Genomic DNA, 17063 nt, shown 5'->3' with positions numbered 1-17063 from the left:
GATTAGTTTTAATCTATTAAATTTAAATTAATAAACATTTTAAATCTATATTTATTATAGTGAGAAAAAATAATTTTAAACGTATAGCATATAGGTTCTAAAATTCTAGGGTGTTCAGTATATTTTAAAAGTAATTGAATAAATACATTTTATTAAAGTAAAAAAAATTAAAGTATTTTTCCTAAAAGTAAAATTAAGAAATTACCACTCTTTTTATATTCATATAAAATAATCTATTTCATGTAATATATCTTATATATAAAATAAATTTCACCTATTCTACTATTTTATATTTTTATAAAATATAAATTATTTATTAAATTATGTATTGTTTATTATTTTAAATATATTTATTAAATTTAACAATTATATGCACATAATACGACAATTAACATCTACTCATATTTTAAAAATATTTTATTGAAATAAAATCTATTAATCAAGTATTCATTATTTTTTAAATTTAATCTATACGAATATTATTAATCTAAAAATTAATTTATCACTGCACTTTCGTGTAGTATTATGTTCAATATGATATTTAGGCTATAAGACTATTTTTTATCTAATAGACTTTTTTTTTTTTGTTAAGTTATTTTTATATGTTTATTTCATAGTAAGTTGATATTTTTATTTAAAGTTGAGTTGAAAATAGTTACTTATAAACTAGTTTATAGTGTAAAAATATGTCAAATATTGGTAAGTGAGTAGAATTGTTCATATAAAAGAAGAAACTTAACCATTTGACTACCAGTGTCTATAGAGTGAGTGAAGTTTCTAATAATAATAATAATAAAGTTATTATTAGATTAATATCGATTAAGTGAAAATTACTATAAACATTAATTTTTAAAACGAATGATAATATTCTGAATTTTATTAAAAAATATATCCAAATAATTTTAATTATTTGTATGTAATTACGTAATAAATTAATTTATAAATATTAAATATTTTCATCTTTTATTCTTGACAAATCATATCTCTCGTGTAACAAGAAATGAACAAATTTATTATATATATAAACATTATTAATTTTAATATATTTTTATAAAATTATCATAAAAGTTAATGGTATGATTAACATAAAAATTTAGCATTAACTGGTAATATAATATGAGTGCATTGTTATCAAGAATGCATTTGAATTAAATATATATAATTTAACAACTTTAAAAAGTAAAATTATCCTAAAAAAAAGAAGAAGTGAAGATTTGATGAGTCCGCGTAGGCGTTGAAACGAAAACGATGAGGTGGGGGCACGATTGGCGGTGAACAGAAGGGTCCCACGCGCCAGTAAAGGTCGTTTTGTTACAGCTACACTCCATCATCATTCATGAAGATGCGATGCTTCACACATCTGCATCGCAGCGCGTCCATCCCACGCCTACTTGTTTTATCAATATCATCATAACAATTAATCATGCTTCCCACTTCATAAACCACGGGCTATTCTTGTGAGTTTGTAACGCTCTCTAGTTATTGATAATGTCATTTATTATACATATTCTGCTTTAGAAAATAAGTAGTTGTTTGAATTGAAATTAATAGCAAGGATGAATGGAGATTATATTAATTGATAGGCAAAAGCATTTCAAAATTTATTTCTGTTATTCAACAATACCTTGGATCTGAACAGATCACCGACAGCGAAGAACGTGGTGCCGCAAGAACATGTCAAAACACTAATGTTTTTAGCTAATATATAAAAGTAAAGGTCAAATAATTTAAAAAATAATTAAGAAGGTATCGACATTTCACGAAGCTTTGCTTTCACCTTTTCAGGTGCACAAATCACACTGACCATTGCAAAGTTAAGAACACAGATTTTTCTGTGGCCTTCATGTGTGGCCACACCTTGTTGTCTCTTCGTCCTCTTAGCTAGTTTTTTTGCAAATTCAATAGTGGCATTTGGATGGGTTGGGTGATGTTGAATTTCAAGATTTAGATCCGATAAATTTTAAGATTAACTTGACCAAGCCAATAAGTGGAAAAGGTGTAGTATGACTTATCTAACGCAAAAGAGTAGAACTTTAACTAATCCCGTAAAATGAAATTGCCGGCTAACCTAAATTAGACCAACTTCAACCATGGTCATGCAAATGGAACCGTATTTGATACTTCATTGGTCAATGGAATTCGATAATGGACTATATATATTTTAGATAATTTATTTTAAAAAACATTTTATCGGTGAAAAGGATAAAAAGAGAATCATATAAAAAAGAAATTGTTACTTATATAAATAATTATTGCATATAAAATATAGTCACATGTGTATATGAGAATTTAAAGTGTAAGAAAATTATACAAATTTTTTTAATGGTTAGAGGATAAAGATACTCTAAGATAAACAAAAGAAAATATGTCTTAATTGCTTATATCGTGTCTATTTATTTCTTTGATTTTATCTTTTATGTGCTCACTCGTAGTGTTGGGTCCACATTTGCATTTGTGTGTTGAAAATAATCTTCTAAATAATATATAAATCTTTACACCTTTTATTATTGTTGTTTTTTTAATTATAAATAGACAAAATTAGTAGATTAAACCTCTAAATTTTTTTTTAATTTTATCCTTTATTTTATTTTATTTTTATACCTTATATTTGAAATGTATTTTAAATAAAAAAATTTTATTATTCAAATTCACTCTTCTTCTATCACACCGAAGGATTATGATTTAGTTTCCTTTTTATGAGAACTGTTCAATCCAATTAATTAAAAATTTGTATTTTTGTTTGAACGAAAATGTAAAATTTACTAACGAGATCGTCTAGTTATGAGACTGAATCACAATCCCACACAAAATTTTTTATTGCTCTTTTTTTTCCTCTTCTAAACTTATTCTTTTCTCTCTCTCTAGCTCACTATTCCTCTTTCTCATCCAACTTTTTTTTTAATCTATTTTTTTCTACCTTCTTCTTGTACTGTGTTACAGTAAAAATGTTAATATAAATAAGTATAAAAAATGAGAAAAAAATGTGAGTACATGCAATTTTTAGAAAGAAAAAAGAGAAAAAAATAAAAAAAGAATGAGAAGAAGAAGAAAAAAAAACAAATGATAAATAAGAAATAAACAGTGATACAATAAAAAAATAAAAATATTAAGAAAGTTAACATAGTTAATAAAAATATTATTTCGGAGTTAAAGTATCAAACTAAATTAAAAAGTAAAATTAGAGAAGTATCAAACATATTTTAATCTAATAATTTTGTTTTATACATATTTTACAAAACATAATAATGAATTAAAAAGAGAATAAAAATATAAAACTTGAGCAATTCTAAGAAAATAATAATTGCAGATTAGTAGTAAAATATACAATACATTAAAAATAAATAATGAGTGTGCTTGATAAATTAAAGAACAATATCCACTCTTATAATTAAGGAAGAAATACCATTTGCATTAACAATTATAATAGGTTTGCAATAAGTAGATAACGATGATGTAAACTTGTAATGTCTACAAGTCTTACGATTGACAACATTCGTATCAATTATCTTATCCTCCATTCTAGTAAGAATATAAGAACCACAGGGGAGTCAAGTAATTTAAGAAGAGGAATAATGGTGAAGATAACAATAAAATAAAATAAAATCATGAAACCCTAATTTAAGTATAAATTTATAGTCTTTATACAAATCTAAACAAAAAAAGAGAGAGTAAAGAATGTGAATAATTACTCCTCATCCTATGTGGATACCATCTTTATTTCATTCTATTATGCTTTATTCTCCCCTATTTTATTTATTCTTATTAATTGAAATATAGCCTTTAATTTTTCTAGAAAGCCCCGATGATAATAAATCTTAATTTTCTAACAAATAAAATAAAACGAATGTAATTTTTTATTTTAAAATTAGTTAAATTTTCTTACATCTATTTATTACGTTCATTTATACTAACTTTTTTAAATTTATTTTTTTAAAATCATTATGCATCACATCTCTTATTAGAGGTGGAGTATGCGGGTCTACCTGGCCTCCCTTAAGGTACAAAAATTTAAGCTATAACACTTAAATTCGTGCTTAAGGACACAACATAAGGTTGTGAAAGGTAAATGCATTCCATTATCATTAAGTTAAAAAATTCAATTTTTCTTTTTTCTTTATATTAAATAATATAATAAAATTATTAATATTTTATGGAAATAAATGGATTAACTTGTAAAACTTGCATATTCAACTCATTAACCTGTAAGTTATGCGATTAGGTGTATTTGAATTCAAGTTAAATTCACTGAAAAATAATTTTCTTTAACTTAAATATAATCATTCTTTTAAAATTATTTTTTACTATGAGTTGGGCCTTGAACTGGATCCAAGTTAATGGCTTATCCGTGTGGTTTATGTTGGGCTGAGCAAACGGTCATTACCTGTTGAAGATAAAGAAGGAAGATTGTGTTGTGTTAGCATTCTCAAGTCAACTCAATACTATGATGTCGTTGATAGTTACTTCATCACCACTCCGTGTCCCCTTCCATTCTCACAAGCTGTGTTGGTCAAAAACATTATCCAAACAGGTCCCTGCATTTCTTCTCCCTACCCATACAAGCTCTTTTTCTGTTTCTGAAAGGGGTCTTCGTTCACTTTGCTTCTTCAACTCTGGAGATAACTCTCAAGCAAAGGTACCTGCTTTTTCACCTACCTTTGTTCTTCTTGTTGCCCCCTTAAGGGGAAATGAAAAAACGAAAAGGAGGTTAGTTGTATAGTGATAATTATGAAGTGGAGGTTGCTAAGTGATAAGACTTTAAGCGGGAAAAGAGCCCAATCCAAAAGACTAATCCATTATCTAGCAGTCTCTCATGACTTGAATTTTCTTGTCTTGTTCTACTCAATGGACTCATAAGAGAGGTCTTCCAAGTGTCTTTCCAAGTGTCTTACTTTTGTTTCCAAGACAGACATGAAGATAGCATTAGAATAAAACAAAATATGAAGCTGACAGAAAATCGATTAAAGTAGTTTGAAATGTGCTAAGAAGGCCACTAAAACCAACGAGGGGGAGTAGATGACATGACTTTTAGTCTGATAAAAAGAGATAGAAACAGAGATATAAGAACTTAAGAGGAAATTATTAGAAGAGATCCAGTGATAAATAGTATATCAGAGAATTTCTTGTTATTATTGTTTTATGTTTGGTGCATTCTAAGAGTGTGTATGGGACTGGAGTTTGATAAGTGGTATGTTTTGGGTCCACTGAAAAAGGTAGAACTGACGAGAACAAAATCGAATATAACGTTTCATTGTGTTTCAAGTGCTACCAATAAGAGATTATATAACTCATTTCTGTTGTTCCCTTTTCTCAGGAATCTGGATTGGAATGGCCTATTCTCCGCCGATGGGAAGTGCCTTGGCAATGGCAAACAGTTCCACTAACCTCTCTTGCTTGTGCATTGGGGTGTGTTTTGTAATAGCTATCAGGATTTCATATCGAGCATCAATACAATCTACTTATAGGAACATGCATGCAGAAAAATAAAACTTATGATGCGTGGCTATAGCATAATTTGTATTTAGTTATTTTTGACATTTTTGCATGTTTGTTTTTATTGGACTTTGATCCATTAATCTTTTTCCAGGCAGTTTTGTGTTGACAGGTTTGGTTGAGGCAACAGCTGTGCCATATCTAGGGATTCAATTTGATGAGCTAACTTTAGATGAGAAGGCAGGTATACTTTTTGTGGATCAGAGGTATGCAGGATATTCGTTTAGGAATTTACACCTTGGTACTTCTGCAAGTTATATTGCAACCAAGTTATATTTGGTTCTAGTTAGTTTTGGTTTGGTCATTGTTAAGGATATCTGATGTAATGCTGCTCGCTGAAATTTAATATATAGCCAAACCACTGATGCTCGTGATAATGAGTAATAATATGCATGTATAGGCAATCGTTAACTGCTTTATTCTCTGCATATTTCCTTGCTTCCTTCCTTGTGAATATCTGAATGCTTGCTTTGCAACATTTGCTTTTAACTTTAGGCCTTTGTTTGTTAACTAGTTTCCTGATTTTGGAAGTACAAAGCCATCTGTATCCATCCAAATGCATAAATTACCTTCTTGTACCTTATAGTTATCCTATTTTTTCTTTCTGGTGTTAAATTGCACATTACTCAAGGCTGTATTCTAATTTTATTATATTATTGGACAGCCTTACAACTGCTGTTGTACTTGGAGTTCTCTATGGTATTGCCAATGCGTACCAGCCACTCCCAGAAGACTTCTTCAAATATGGTGATGATCATTTAAAAAAATTTTCACATTTATCTTGGATTCAAGCAAAAAGTTTCTGATGTATGTATATTAGAAACCATGCTATTTGAATTCTTTTAGTCAATTTATTATTTTAAAACGTTTGGTGCTGTTAATGCCAACCAGTTTGGCCCTAGCAGAAAATGTTGTATCTTTCTCTTCATGATTATTCTCGCAGCTTGTTATATGAGCTGTTTTTAGTCAGCTGTTCATTTTGTGATTGGCATAAGTCTAACTAAATAGAATGTTAAGCACTTGCTTATATCCATTCCATGGTAAAACAATGTTTCAGATTGGAGAGAACCTTTCAATTTTGAGAAGGGGTGGCTTTTGTGGGCAGGAGTAGGACTTGCTGGTGCCCTAATTGCCATTGCAGTGACAGGAGCTGCCATGTCTTTCTTTAGTGGAGAAACCCCAGAAAGAGGGGTAAGTAATTTAGTGTTTTCACGGGCAGATGCAGATGTAGCCCATGTTTGGTAGCCAATTATTTCAGAGAAATGATCACTTATCGAAGAACTGCCTTGAGTCTTAACAGGGTTGAATTACTTTTGCCTAACTCGTTAATGCTTAGTAGGGGTTAATTTTTTGTGTATTTTTGCCTTCTGGAGATCTCTTATTTGCTTCTATGATATGCTTTTCAGAATGACACTCTGGTTACCTTGCTCCCATTAATTGGTTCTTCAAATGTCAGGTACAAGATAAAATTTCCCTATTTATATTGTTTGGGCCCTCAGATCTTCTGGCATTTCAATCTAGGTTCGTTATCCTAGGTTCATGTACAAGTTATTATTTTCATTGTAGCACTGCTTGCTTGGTGGGCATCACTGGTGTTCTTGCTCCGCTTCTTGAGGAAACTGTATTTCAAGGCTTTTTCATGGCTTCCTTGACCAAGTGGTATTGAGTGCCTGGTTGATTCTTTTTCATTTAGTTCCCCATGCTTTCTGAATCAGATTTTTTCCCTTGTCAATTTTTTGGTTCCTGTATAATTTTATGAAATATGATGGTTGAAGAAATTTCAGCTCAGCTTATAAGCAAGGTATTATTTCTAAGAAAAAAACATTAAATGACTGGATAATTTGAACAATTCTTTTTCCCCTCTAAATGCAGCTTTTGCTGTTAAAGTACTTACAAATTGTGCATTTTTTTATTACATTTTACTCTTGTTTATATGTTATGAATCTTTTGGAATCAGTATGATCATGTGATAAATCAGAGGAAGTGCAAGATAAATGGATAGACTTTATTATTGGCAGTGAGACAGGAAAACCAATATATACTCTTCAGTTACTAATTGGTTGATGACCCTTTAGTTATGACTTCAAATTCAGGCTAGAATAGGAAGTTGGTTTAAGCTTCCTAGTAAAGCTTCCCTCCTTCCCAAGGAAAAAGGGTTCATTTATGTGGTGCTAGTTAATATCTATTTTTCCTTTGAAATTATGTTTTTGACAACCCTATTTCCATCGAACACCCTTTCCTAATTCTGTTGTATGGAGTATGACAGATTTTAAACTTATAATTTAGGTAATAGCTTAACCTTCAACTTTGGTGACTGCAGACATTAGATTTTGGATTTAATGCTTAACAGATTTAGAATAGCGTATAATGAAGTGTAACTTTTAGAAAATCTGTGTGTATGTTTGGGAGTTGGGTTTTTGGGTCTAACTCTAAATTGTACTCCTTAGAACTCTAACAAATGCAATGCTTGTTTATACACAAAGCTAGTTTATTAAAATAATTTCTAAGGGGAGACTGGTTTAAGTATGTAGAGCTTGTAGTTCAAGTATGTAGGGAGTTTGGATATAGGTCAGCAGAGAATGAGATGAATTGTTAAGGGGAAAAAGAAATATAGACGAGAAGAAGAGACTAATGACTCAACCTCTAAAATACCATAAAAGTGAATTTTATCTTAAATGTAGTAAGTTTGATATCATACATTTGGATCTCCAATTGCGGGAAACTTATTGATGTTTTAGTTTATAATGATTTCAAAGCTCATCGAATTTGAACAGTTGTAAGAATAGTATTATGATAAACTCAGTCAGGTATAAACTAGTGGTGCATTTGTTTGGGCTTAAAGCTCTTGTAGTTCAATTTTTTTAGGGCTTCACCTGCTCTCATTCTTTTTAATATAAAAATGTGTTAGTATATATATTTATGTGTAGAAGTTAAGATTTAGCTAGTCCAAGTTGCTTGCTCGATTTCAGTTATTTTATCATGTTTTATGAACTGTTGGTTGTTATTGGTATACGTTCTCTCATGCTTTCATAATCTCACTGCAGGGTTCCCACACCAGTAGCTGTCATCATTAGTGCTGCTGTATTTGCTCTCGCTCACCTTGCTCCAGGAGAATTTCCGCAACTGTTTGTTTTAGGTACCGTGTAAATACAAGATATTTAACACAATCTTCAAAACTAGCTATAAAAGATTTTCATGAACATTTGTTGGGTGTATGAAGAATTCACAAATGTTATTTCAGATTTTCTGGATTTACATTTATGTAAGAACAAAAATGAAAAGCAAAAGTAGTTTCCTTTTGAAAGTAACTATTGTTCCTCCATGTGCTCTAAAGAACTAACAGAAATTTGTGACATTCGCAGGGACTGTTTTGGGGATTTCATATGCTCAAACTCACAACCTTCTTACTCCCATCACTATTCATGCTTTCTGGAACTCAGGAATTATATTACTTCTTACTTTTCTTCAGGTATAATACATACATCACTCTCTATGGGTTGTTCTAGCATACTGTGGTTTTTACTGGTGAACTTGTTGACAAATCTTTTTGGATCTGTGGTAACAATGCTACTTCTCCTGTTTGTTTGTAAATAGCTTCAAGGTTATGATATCAAAGAGTTGTTGCAGACAACCTGATGGGAACATATTCACTCCTTTGCACAGATCTGGAGCATGTAAAGATTCATATCTTTGCCCAACTTTGCTCACTTTTCCTTTTGTAAAATATAGTGAGGATGTTAAATTGATATTTGATCATGGAAAATAAAATATGCGATGAACTTTATGATGTTTTAAGCAGAATTTGATCTAGTACAAGTTTCTTTATACCATGAAAAAACGTGCATGTTTAGTTCAGTTTATTTAGAAGCATTTCTCTATATTTAAAATTTGAAAAGACATTGAAAAAGTTGTAAAATTGGATTTAAAAACTACAGTACCTTATAAATGTGAATCATAGCCACACAGTCAATTCAAACATGCACTAAGTTGAATTAAACATGCTATGCTATAAGACACACTGCCTTATTTTTAGATAATGTGTAAAATCACTTTGTTAACTTGGGTGCAACACGTTTCCAAGTGTTCTTCCTATTCAAGGTTGGACAATACTCATCTATAGTTTTTAGGTATTTTTGGTGTTATTTTCTAATTAAAGTTATTGTTATATTAGTAACTTGTGATAACCTTATATGCAATTTTTTTTATTGAGGTGAAACTTTAATTTTGACTGAACAATAATACCCGAAGTATTTGAGAATTTGCATCTAAGATTTGTACTTAAATGTTATGATTAAATCGAATTGACTGACTGGTCGTGTCCTTAAAGTTAGCTGCTTCATGTTTATTCCTCGATTTTACAAATCAACTGCGAAACGTGTTGAACCTTGTGCGTGATTAATTCTGAGACTGTTTTAAGCAAGAATCAAACCAGACTTGCAAGTGATATTAATAAATAGTAATATGCTTTATGATTATATGAAAATATTATTCTTTTTCTCTAATAATGTTTTTACTTGTTAAAATATTTGGATTATTTTATTTCTCCTAAAAACATGATTGTGTTTTATTATGAGAGTGATAAAACTACCCTTTTTCTTTGATTATGCAAATGCAAGTAGTGGCTGGTTGGTAGACTTGTATAGTGGTTTCGTTATGCAGATCCAACCCAAGTCCACCTTAAAATTTGGATCATGTGAAGGTTGAAAAATCTGCTGACACAGCCAACTTTTTATAAATGTTCTTTTTTTTAAGATCTTCGAAAATTTAGTTTTCATTCGAGCGTGTCATGTAATTTATGTAGCTTATCTCATCTAATTTATTGTTATTGTTAGTAAATATCTCTCGTCTTACAATTAACGACTAATTTCTTTTAAGCAAAGAGATGCTTAAAGTAAGCTTATAAATATAAATTTTTTTAATTAAACTAATCTTATGCAGGTTGCAATTATAAGAGTAATGTAACTAATGCAAAATGAGTTATTGTTGTATTAGTTTATGATGCTTCATTTATGTAATTTTTATTGTTAAATTATCATTAGATTTATTGAATGTGGTCAAGTAAAAATGGTCCGGTAAACTTTCTCCAACAAAAAAAAGAAGAAAAGATATTGAATGTAGTATTAATACAGAATTAGATAATAGTAAAAAAAATATTTTCATTTCCCATGCAAAAAAGTAGATACTCCCGTTATTTTCTTTTATAAACACTTTTAAATTTTTTTATCATAGTCTTTTTTATAAAGTTCCATCTAAATTATTTATATTTTTTATACTGTTTTACAAAATTGTTCTTATTTTTTCACTATTTATTTTTGGTCGATAAATAATAAATACAGTAAATAGATTTCTTGAACTCCCTTGCTCTCATGAATACGTGTATAAATGAGTTGAATTATTTATAAATTATTTTAGGTCAATTTATTAAATGTTAATTTAAATTTGTTTATTTTGTTAAACATATTAACTCAAGTTTGTTAGACTTAATTATTTAAATGAGCCACACTTAAATTTTATAAATTTGATAGTAATAATTTAGGAATGTGTAACATGATGATAATAAAAATTTAATTTTTAAGTAAATATAATAAATAAACACGTTTTTCTAACGTGTACCTTGAAACACAATAAAAATCAATAAATAAAAGAAACAAGTTTCTTAATTCTTGTGATGGTAGTTGTTATTTTTCTCACTTATATAAAACTCATGTTATTAACAAACATCAGCAAACTAGGTAGATAATTAACTACGTTATATCACGATTAGGATTCAATTCTTCATAATGTGTATATGAAAAAATATATTGTTATTTAAAAGGATAAAATTTATTCTGATATTTATATGTTAGTAAGTTGCAAAAATGATACTAAGCTATTGATTGAATAATATTTTGATGCACATAAAGTTAAAAAAAAATTAACAAATTATTTATTTTAAAGATTTTTATACAATGTTTGAATTTTATGGATGAAATTTGAGTGTTTTTAAAAGCATTGGCCTCATTACCTATCTCTTTCATTCTGTTTAAAATGGTAAAAAATGTATTGATAAAAAATTGAAAGAAATCTTCCATTTGGAAGCGGAGAGAAAAGAGAATATTTTAAGTTCTATGTTAAACCTTTTTCCCTCTAAAGTGAAAGGCATACTTCATTTATATGAACAACTTAATTTTGATTGGGGGTGAAAATATGATCAAATCTTTGAATAATCAATTCTATCGAAGTTGAAAATTCATATTGCGTTAGATGTATAGGAAACATATATGCTCACTTGAATGCTATAAAAGGTAGATTTTACATCAACGTGAGAAATTGAACATAAAATCAAATACACGCAAAATTAATTTGTTATATAATAATATATTCTTCTTTCAATGATTTTAGAGAATGAATATCCGTTTATGTAAAGGGGATATATGACTTAAGATATTATTATGTTCTTTTTATTTAATTGAACAATGCTATACAGAATGCCTTTTCTTTCTGTAGTCCTTTTTGTTTCCTCTATTTTCTTTCTTGTCATTTTCTCTTTGTTGCCAAATAAAGCGTTTCTGTATTCTTTGGTTTTAAATGTGATAGTCCATTAATAATTCAAAATTTGAGTGAAGTTATATGGTGAACGTGATGAAACACAAGGCAAACAAATTAATTGCTCTAAGGTGCATCTATTTCTGAAGCATTTTAAAGTGAGGCAACAAGTGATCATGGCCATGAGGCAACTTCTTGTTGGCATTAATTTGCTGCTGTTTTTAATGAAACTTTAGTAATTGGACTTTTGCCCCTTATTGAGAGGGTTGGCGGTGGGTTACACGTAGAAAGAGGCATTGATGTTAGGGTTTTAAGAGTTTGACTCAGGTTTAAACTTTGGTTGCACGCTTGGGAAGCAAACCCTAGGTCAAGGAACAGACAAAAATGGTTCCAACCGAGGGCTAGATTTTGGGGACCTTCACTGAATTTGGAGTCCCAAGTTTGCCATTTGACTCAATCAATTTTTTCATTAATTAGTGGTACGGCACTTGCCTTCCACCCCAAAGACATAGTATTTGGCAAAACTAAAAGGTGTCCAACTTTGGACAAAATCTAGATACACTATTATGGGTCTTTTAATTACTGTTTTTTTCTAAAGCATTAATAAATAAATATAACTTTTTGAGTGAAATACATGTAAGTTATTTTTATCAACTTTTTGAACTTTGACAACTTATTTTATTTTCAAATTTGTAGTTTTAATTTTTACAAATTGATATCCTTAAAATACACTTATTGGCATTTTTATAGCATTAAAAAGTGTGGGGTCTTTATGAATTTTTGAGACCTTTTTTTGAGTTCCATTATTGCTGAAACCTATTTGGTTTTACTAAAGCAAGAAATTGAGAAATCCCATACTTCGTATTCCCAAAGTCCACAAAAATAGAGGATTTGCCTTTCACAAGTTCTATCGCCTGGCCACCAACCCCGCAACATGACTACTCGAATTCATTCACGATTGATCATGCTACACCATGATTAAACTCATATTTTTTTATTAAAAATATTATTACACTAATATTTTTAATATAACAAATACTTACTTTTTAAAATAAAATCATACTACTTTTGAATTTTTAAAATTAGTCATTAAAAGTATGTTAATATATTTTCCTATTTTTTATAAACAGATTATATTAAAATCAAAACATTATGCGATGCATAAAATACTAGTTCCAGTCAAGCAACTTTATAAATATTTTAAAATATCATGTAACAGTGTGGTGAATTTGGAAGACTCCTATTGATACTATATAGATGATTAAATGTGAAAACTAAGTACACACACATAATTGTTTACTCATATTTTTAAAAAAAGTTCACTTAAAACAACTACCAAATTACTTTGTTTTAATTTTTTTTTCCCTAAAACAAAGTAATTTAAATATTAATTCCATCCTGTGAAGAAATATCAAAGAAACAAGGTCAAATATCGGTGAAGCACATGTTGCAGTTAAGGTTTATAGCTAACTCTGATGTTAGATACGTTGGTAGTCATAAACAAATGGTTTTAGTTAAGATTAATAATTTAATATAATGTTCCTATAAGAGCAAAGCGGTCCCCTCAACCACATTAGACTTTGATCACACGCTCGCTTGTTGTTATTTGATATTTGTCAATAATAATAATTATTATTATTTAACTGATTCAACCTGGCAAAATCAGTGGAATAGAAGCTCTGGGAATGGAATAGAAACAGGATTTTCGGATTCTGAGAAACCTTCAATAATATAATCCTTAGTGGGTCTGACTGGAATTTGCTGTTGAATTATAAATTTTTTCGGAATCTGGTTCAGGTCCACGTTTCCAAATGATATTTCAAAGTTTCAAACACTATATTATATAAATATCATTAATTACTTGGAACTTTGATCTAATGTCTTGGCTTGTAGCGGATCCACCAAAACTTTCATGACATTAATGTGTGTTTAAAGGGTAATTAACTATATAAGATTGTGATCCCCGGAAGCTTCAAATTTGGCAGTTTACACATTAAGGTCATAATCTCAGGAAAAAAAAACCTTTAAGATACAAGTAAGAAAGGGCAAAGTACATTTTATCTTTATGTAAGCTTCACATTTTCTAATTTATTTCATTATATTATCAAAAGTAATCTCTTCTTACATTACTAACCTCTCTTATTTCTAATGATATTTGAAATAATTATTATTTGAAGTCAATTAATCATTATTTTCACTATATCTATACTATTTTAACTCTAACTTAAATTTTAGAGCATGTTTAAGAAAACGTAAAAATAATAGTACAATTTAGTTTTTTAAGGAGTATTATGTAATGTATTGACTTAAATGGTTCATGGCTTTAATTTCTTTCTCGGTAATCGTTCTCTTTTAAGAGCTTTGCCCTTAATTTGCTTGTTTTCATGAACCAAACCTAAGCTATCCTCGCAAAACACAAACTCTTTTGAAAGTCACCAGAAATGACGGCTGAACCTTCGGAGGCAGACCCCTTTCAGGAAGCATATAATGCCTTCAAATTAAGTACACTTCGTTCTCACTTTCCTCTTCTTTGTCTTTCAACACTTCTCATCATTTGGACTTCATGCACTACTTTTTTTTAGGGTTGTCGTTGTTCTTCAAAACTTCTTAGACCATATATTTGAAAGCAGCTTCCACTTTCTAGTTGTGTGTTTTTGTTTCTTTCCAGAGGAGACACAACAAAGGATCTTTCTCCTTTCCCATTTTGAAAAGGGTCATATACTTTTAGAAGAAAAAAATAGGTTGAGATATGGAAGAGAGAAATGATGCTGAGAAACTTGATGAAGTTATGCTACCAGGGTTCAGGTTTCATCCAACTGATGAGGAGCTTGTTGGGTTTTACCTGAAGAGGAAGATTCAGCAACGCCCTTTGACTATTGAGCTCATCAAACAGCTTGATATCTATAAATATGACCCTTGGGATCTTCCAAGTAAGTCTTGGTTCATGTATATATAACCTCTTATATATATTGATCAACTTAGTCAGCTATATGTATATATTTAAGAACCTTTTTCTTATGCTTAAGGCATCTAATGGTATGTGTGATCTAACCATTTTTATGATTCTAATGTGTGTAGAGTTGGCCACTACAGGAGAAAAAGAGTGGTATTTCTACTGTCCCAGGGACAGAAAATACAGAAACAGTGCAAGGCCTAATAGGGTAACTGGAGCTGGCTTTTGGAAAGCTACAGGAACTGATAGGCCTATCTATTCCTCAGAAGGTTCCAAGTGTATTGGGCTGAAGAAATCCCTTGTATTTTACAAAGGCAGAGCTGCCAAAGGAGTCAAAACTGATTGGATGATGCACGAGTTCAGGCTACCTTCTGTCACAGACTCACTTTCCCCAAAGAAGTACATTGACAAGACCATTCCTGCTAATGTAAGTAACAAAACTTATACAAACTTTTGTTTCTTACCAAATTTAGGTAGCACTTTTCAAGTGCTTATGGTTGTGAATATCAATTTTAACTTGTTTTTGAAACTGCAGGAATCTTGGGCTATCTGCAGGATATTCAAGAAAACCAGTTCTACAGCTCAAAGAGCTTTGTCTCACTCTTGGGTCTCATCCATACCTGAAACAAGAACCTCTGATATGCTAACCAAAATTCAAGACAGCACCCAGTTTTGTTCAACCAACATGCCTTTGACAAAGAAAACTAGCCTAGCCAGCCAGTTCTTTACTAACAACAACGATACTCAACACTTAACCACTAATAGTAGTAGTTGTAGTACTCTTTGTCCTTTAGATGTTGCCTCATATAAATCCATTATTAACCCTTTGCTTTACACAAAAGCCTTTGATCACTTACCACCAATTTCAAATGGAGACCTTAGCACTAGCTTGTTATTCTCATCTCCACTTGAAACATCTAATACAAATAATGCCAAATCTACAATGGATGTTTCTGCCATGTTGTTGAATATGTCATCCTCTATGCTTGGAGATTTTAACAAGAGTTCAGAGGGAACAACCACAATCTTTGGTGGGTTGCAAGAGCACTATAGTGGCTATTCAATACCATTTCTACGTGATATGCAAGCCACAGTTGGCAACCAATATGATAATAATGCAATGGTAAAGGTTCCTAATGTGAATGTGCCTCTTGTTGATGACCAAGAGTTGGAAACAGTACGATCCATTGGGTTTCCATTCAGTAGTATGCCTTTCAATGTTGGTGATGCATGGAAGTCAAATATGCTTTGGGATACTTCATCTTGTCCTTGTGATGTGCCCTCTAGTTATTCCACAACCAAGTGCTATACTTAGTCCATTTTATTTTATTTTATTATATTTTATACAAATTAGGTTTATTTTCTAGCTTCTAGTGATAGGTACTCCTCAGTCTGACTTTTTAGCTTAGATTTATGTTCAATTTACATTAGCATGAAGTATTTTTTTTATTACTACTGTGTAACTTTTTGTAACTTGAGGCAATATGTGAACTCAAATGTCTATGGAATAGTTTCATAGAAAATGTGTCTTTGGAATAGAAATTTGACGGCAATACGGGAGTTTTAAAACAAGAATGAAAAGAGTTTAAGTAAATAAGGCCAAATACCAATTACCAAGCAGAGACAAGCAGATCTCAAATTCCTGACATGTACACATGATGACCCTAATGTGCCACTTTAATTAAGTATTATGTGCACTATCAACGTGCGAATATCTAATTACTTACTATACTCTAAGATGCTTAGTGAACATGATGTAAATATTTATTGACTTATGATTAAGAATCTTTCAAAACTGGCACATCGTACTATTGAATCTACTAAAACTCTTCATCACTAGCCCAACTATACTGAGTTAGTACATTTTTGTGACTAATCGTACATAGTAATAGTAATTTTCATGACTTGCTTATATATGTGTCTAATGTCTGGTTCTTTTTTGTACATAAAAAATTCATAGCAGTTACATGGACAGTCGAATTGTTAGAGTACAGGAAAAAAGAAAACAGAAAACAGGCCTTTAGTAAATAAAATTAAGGTAAAATAAAAAAATTATATTTTAAATTACAAAAGCAGAAAAAATCTCGTATATTTT

The 17063-nt window shown here is 30.1% G+C and overlaps 2 protein-coding genes across 3 annotated transcripts; both read left to right on the top strand.

Annotated features, from left to right (window-relative positions):
• The first annotated feature begins 4324 nt into the window (after positions 1–4324).
• LOC113868696 lies at positions 4325–9346 on the top strand. Of its 2 annotated transcripts, XM_027504520.1 has the most exons (10): positions 4325–4633; positions 5312–5403; positions 5589–5696; positions 6155–6237; positions 6548–6681; positions 6897–6946; positions 7057–7149; positions 8535–8626; positions 8853–8959; positions 9085–9346. In XM_027504520.1, exons 1-10 carry the CDS (start codon positions 4442–4444, stop codon positions 9124–9126), a joined length of 993 nt encoding a protein of 330 aa, XP_027360321.1. In that variant the 5' UTR covers positions 4325–4441; the 3' UTR covers positions 9127–9346. The 2 variants fall into 2 exon arrangements, with proteins under 2 accessions (XP_027360321.1, XP_027360322.1); XM_027504521.1 differs by lacking the exon at positions 8535–8626 and having other exon boundaries at positions 9085–9257.
• A 5418-nt stretch (positions 9347–14764) lies between these two features.
• Positions 14765–16283, top strand: LOC113869812 (putative NAC domain-containing protein 94). Its single transcript, XM_027506297.1, has 3 exons — positions 14765–14945; positions 15094–15395; positions 15504–16283. Exons 1-3 carry the CDS (start codon positions 14765–14767, stop codon positions 16281–16283), a joined length of 1263 nt encoding a protein of 420 aa, XP_027362098.1.
• Positions 16284–17063: the final 780 nt, after the last annotated feature.

The sequence above is a fragment of the Abrus precatorius genome, unplaced genomic scaffold, assembly GCF_003935025.1.
Source record: "Abrus precatorius isolate BTA unplaced genomic scaffold, Abrus_2018 Scaffold6, whole genome shotgun sequence".
Taxonomy (NCBI): Eukaryota; Viridiplantae; Streptophyta; class Magnoliopsida; order Fabales; family Fabaceae; genus Abrus; species Abrus precatorius.
Note: the sequence above shows the minus strand (reverse complement) of the source record. Positions and strands in the feature narration are given on the sequence as shown.

What these genes read in the sequence shown, in the direction of transcription:
- LOC113868696 (XM_027504520.1), top strand. Translation starts at nt 4,442, where the DNA reads ATGATGTCGTTGATAGTTACTTCATCACCACTCCGTGTCCCCTTCCAT. An exon ending in AGAAGACTTCTTCAAATATG is followed by an intron (nt 6,238 to 6,547) that starts GTGATGATCATT and finishes ACAATGTTTCAG; the next exon opens with ATTGGAGAGAACCTTTCAAT. An exon ending in ATTGGTTCTTCAAATGTCAG is followed by an intron (nt 6,947 to 7,056) that starts GTACAAGATAAA and finishes TTTTCATTGTAG; the next exon opens with CACTGCTTGCTTGGTGGGCA.
- LOC113869812 (XM_027506297.1), top strand. Translation starts at nt 14,765, where the DNA reads ATGGAAGAGAGAAATGATGCTGAGAAACTTGATGAAGTTATGCTACCA. An exon ending in TGACCCTTGGGATCTTCCAA is followed by an intron (nt 14,946 to 15,093) that starts GTAAGTCTTGGT and finishes TAATGTGTGTAG; the next exon opens with AGTTGGCCACTACAGGAGAA. An exon ending in ACAAGACCATTCCTGCTAAT is followed by an intron (nt 15,396 to 15,503) that starts GTAAGTAACAAA and finishes TTGAAACTGCAG; the next exon opens with GAATCTTGGGCTATCTGCAG.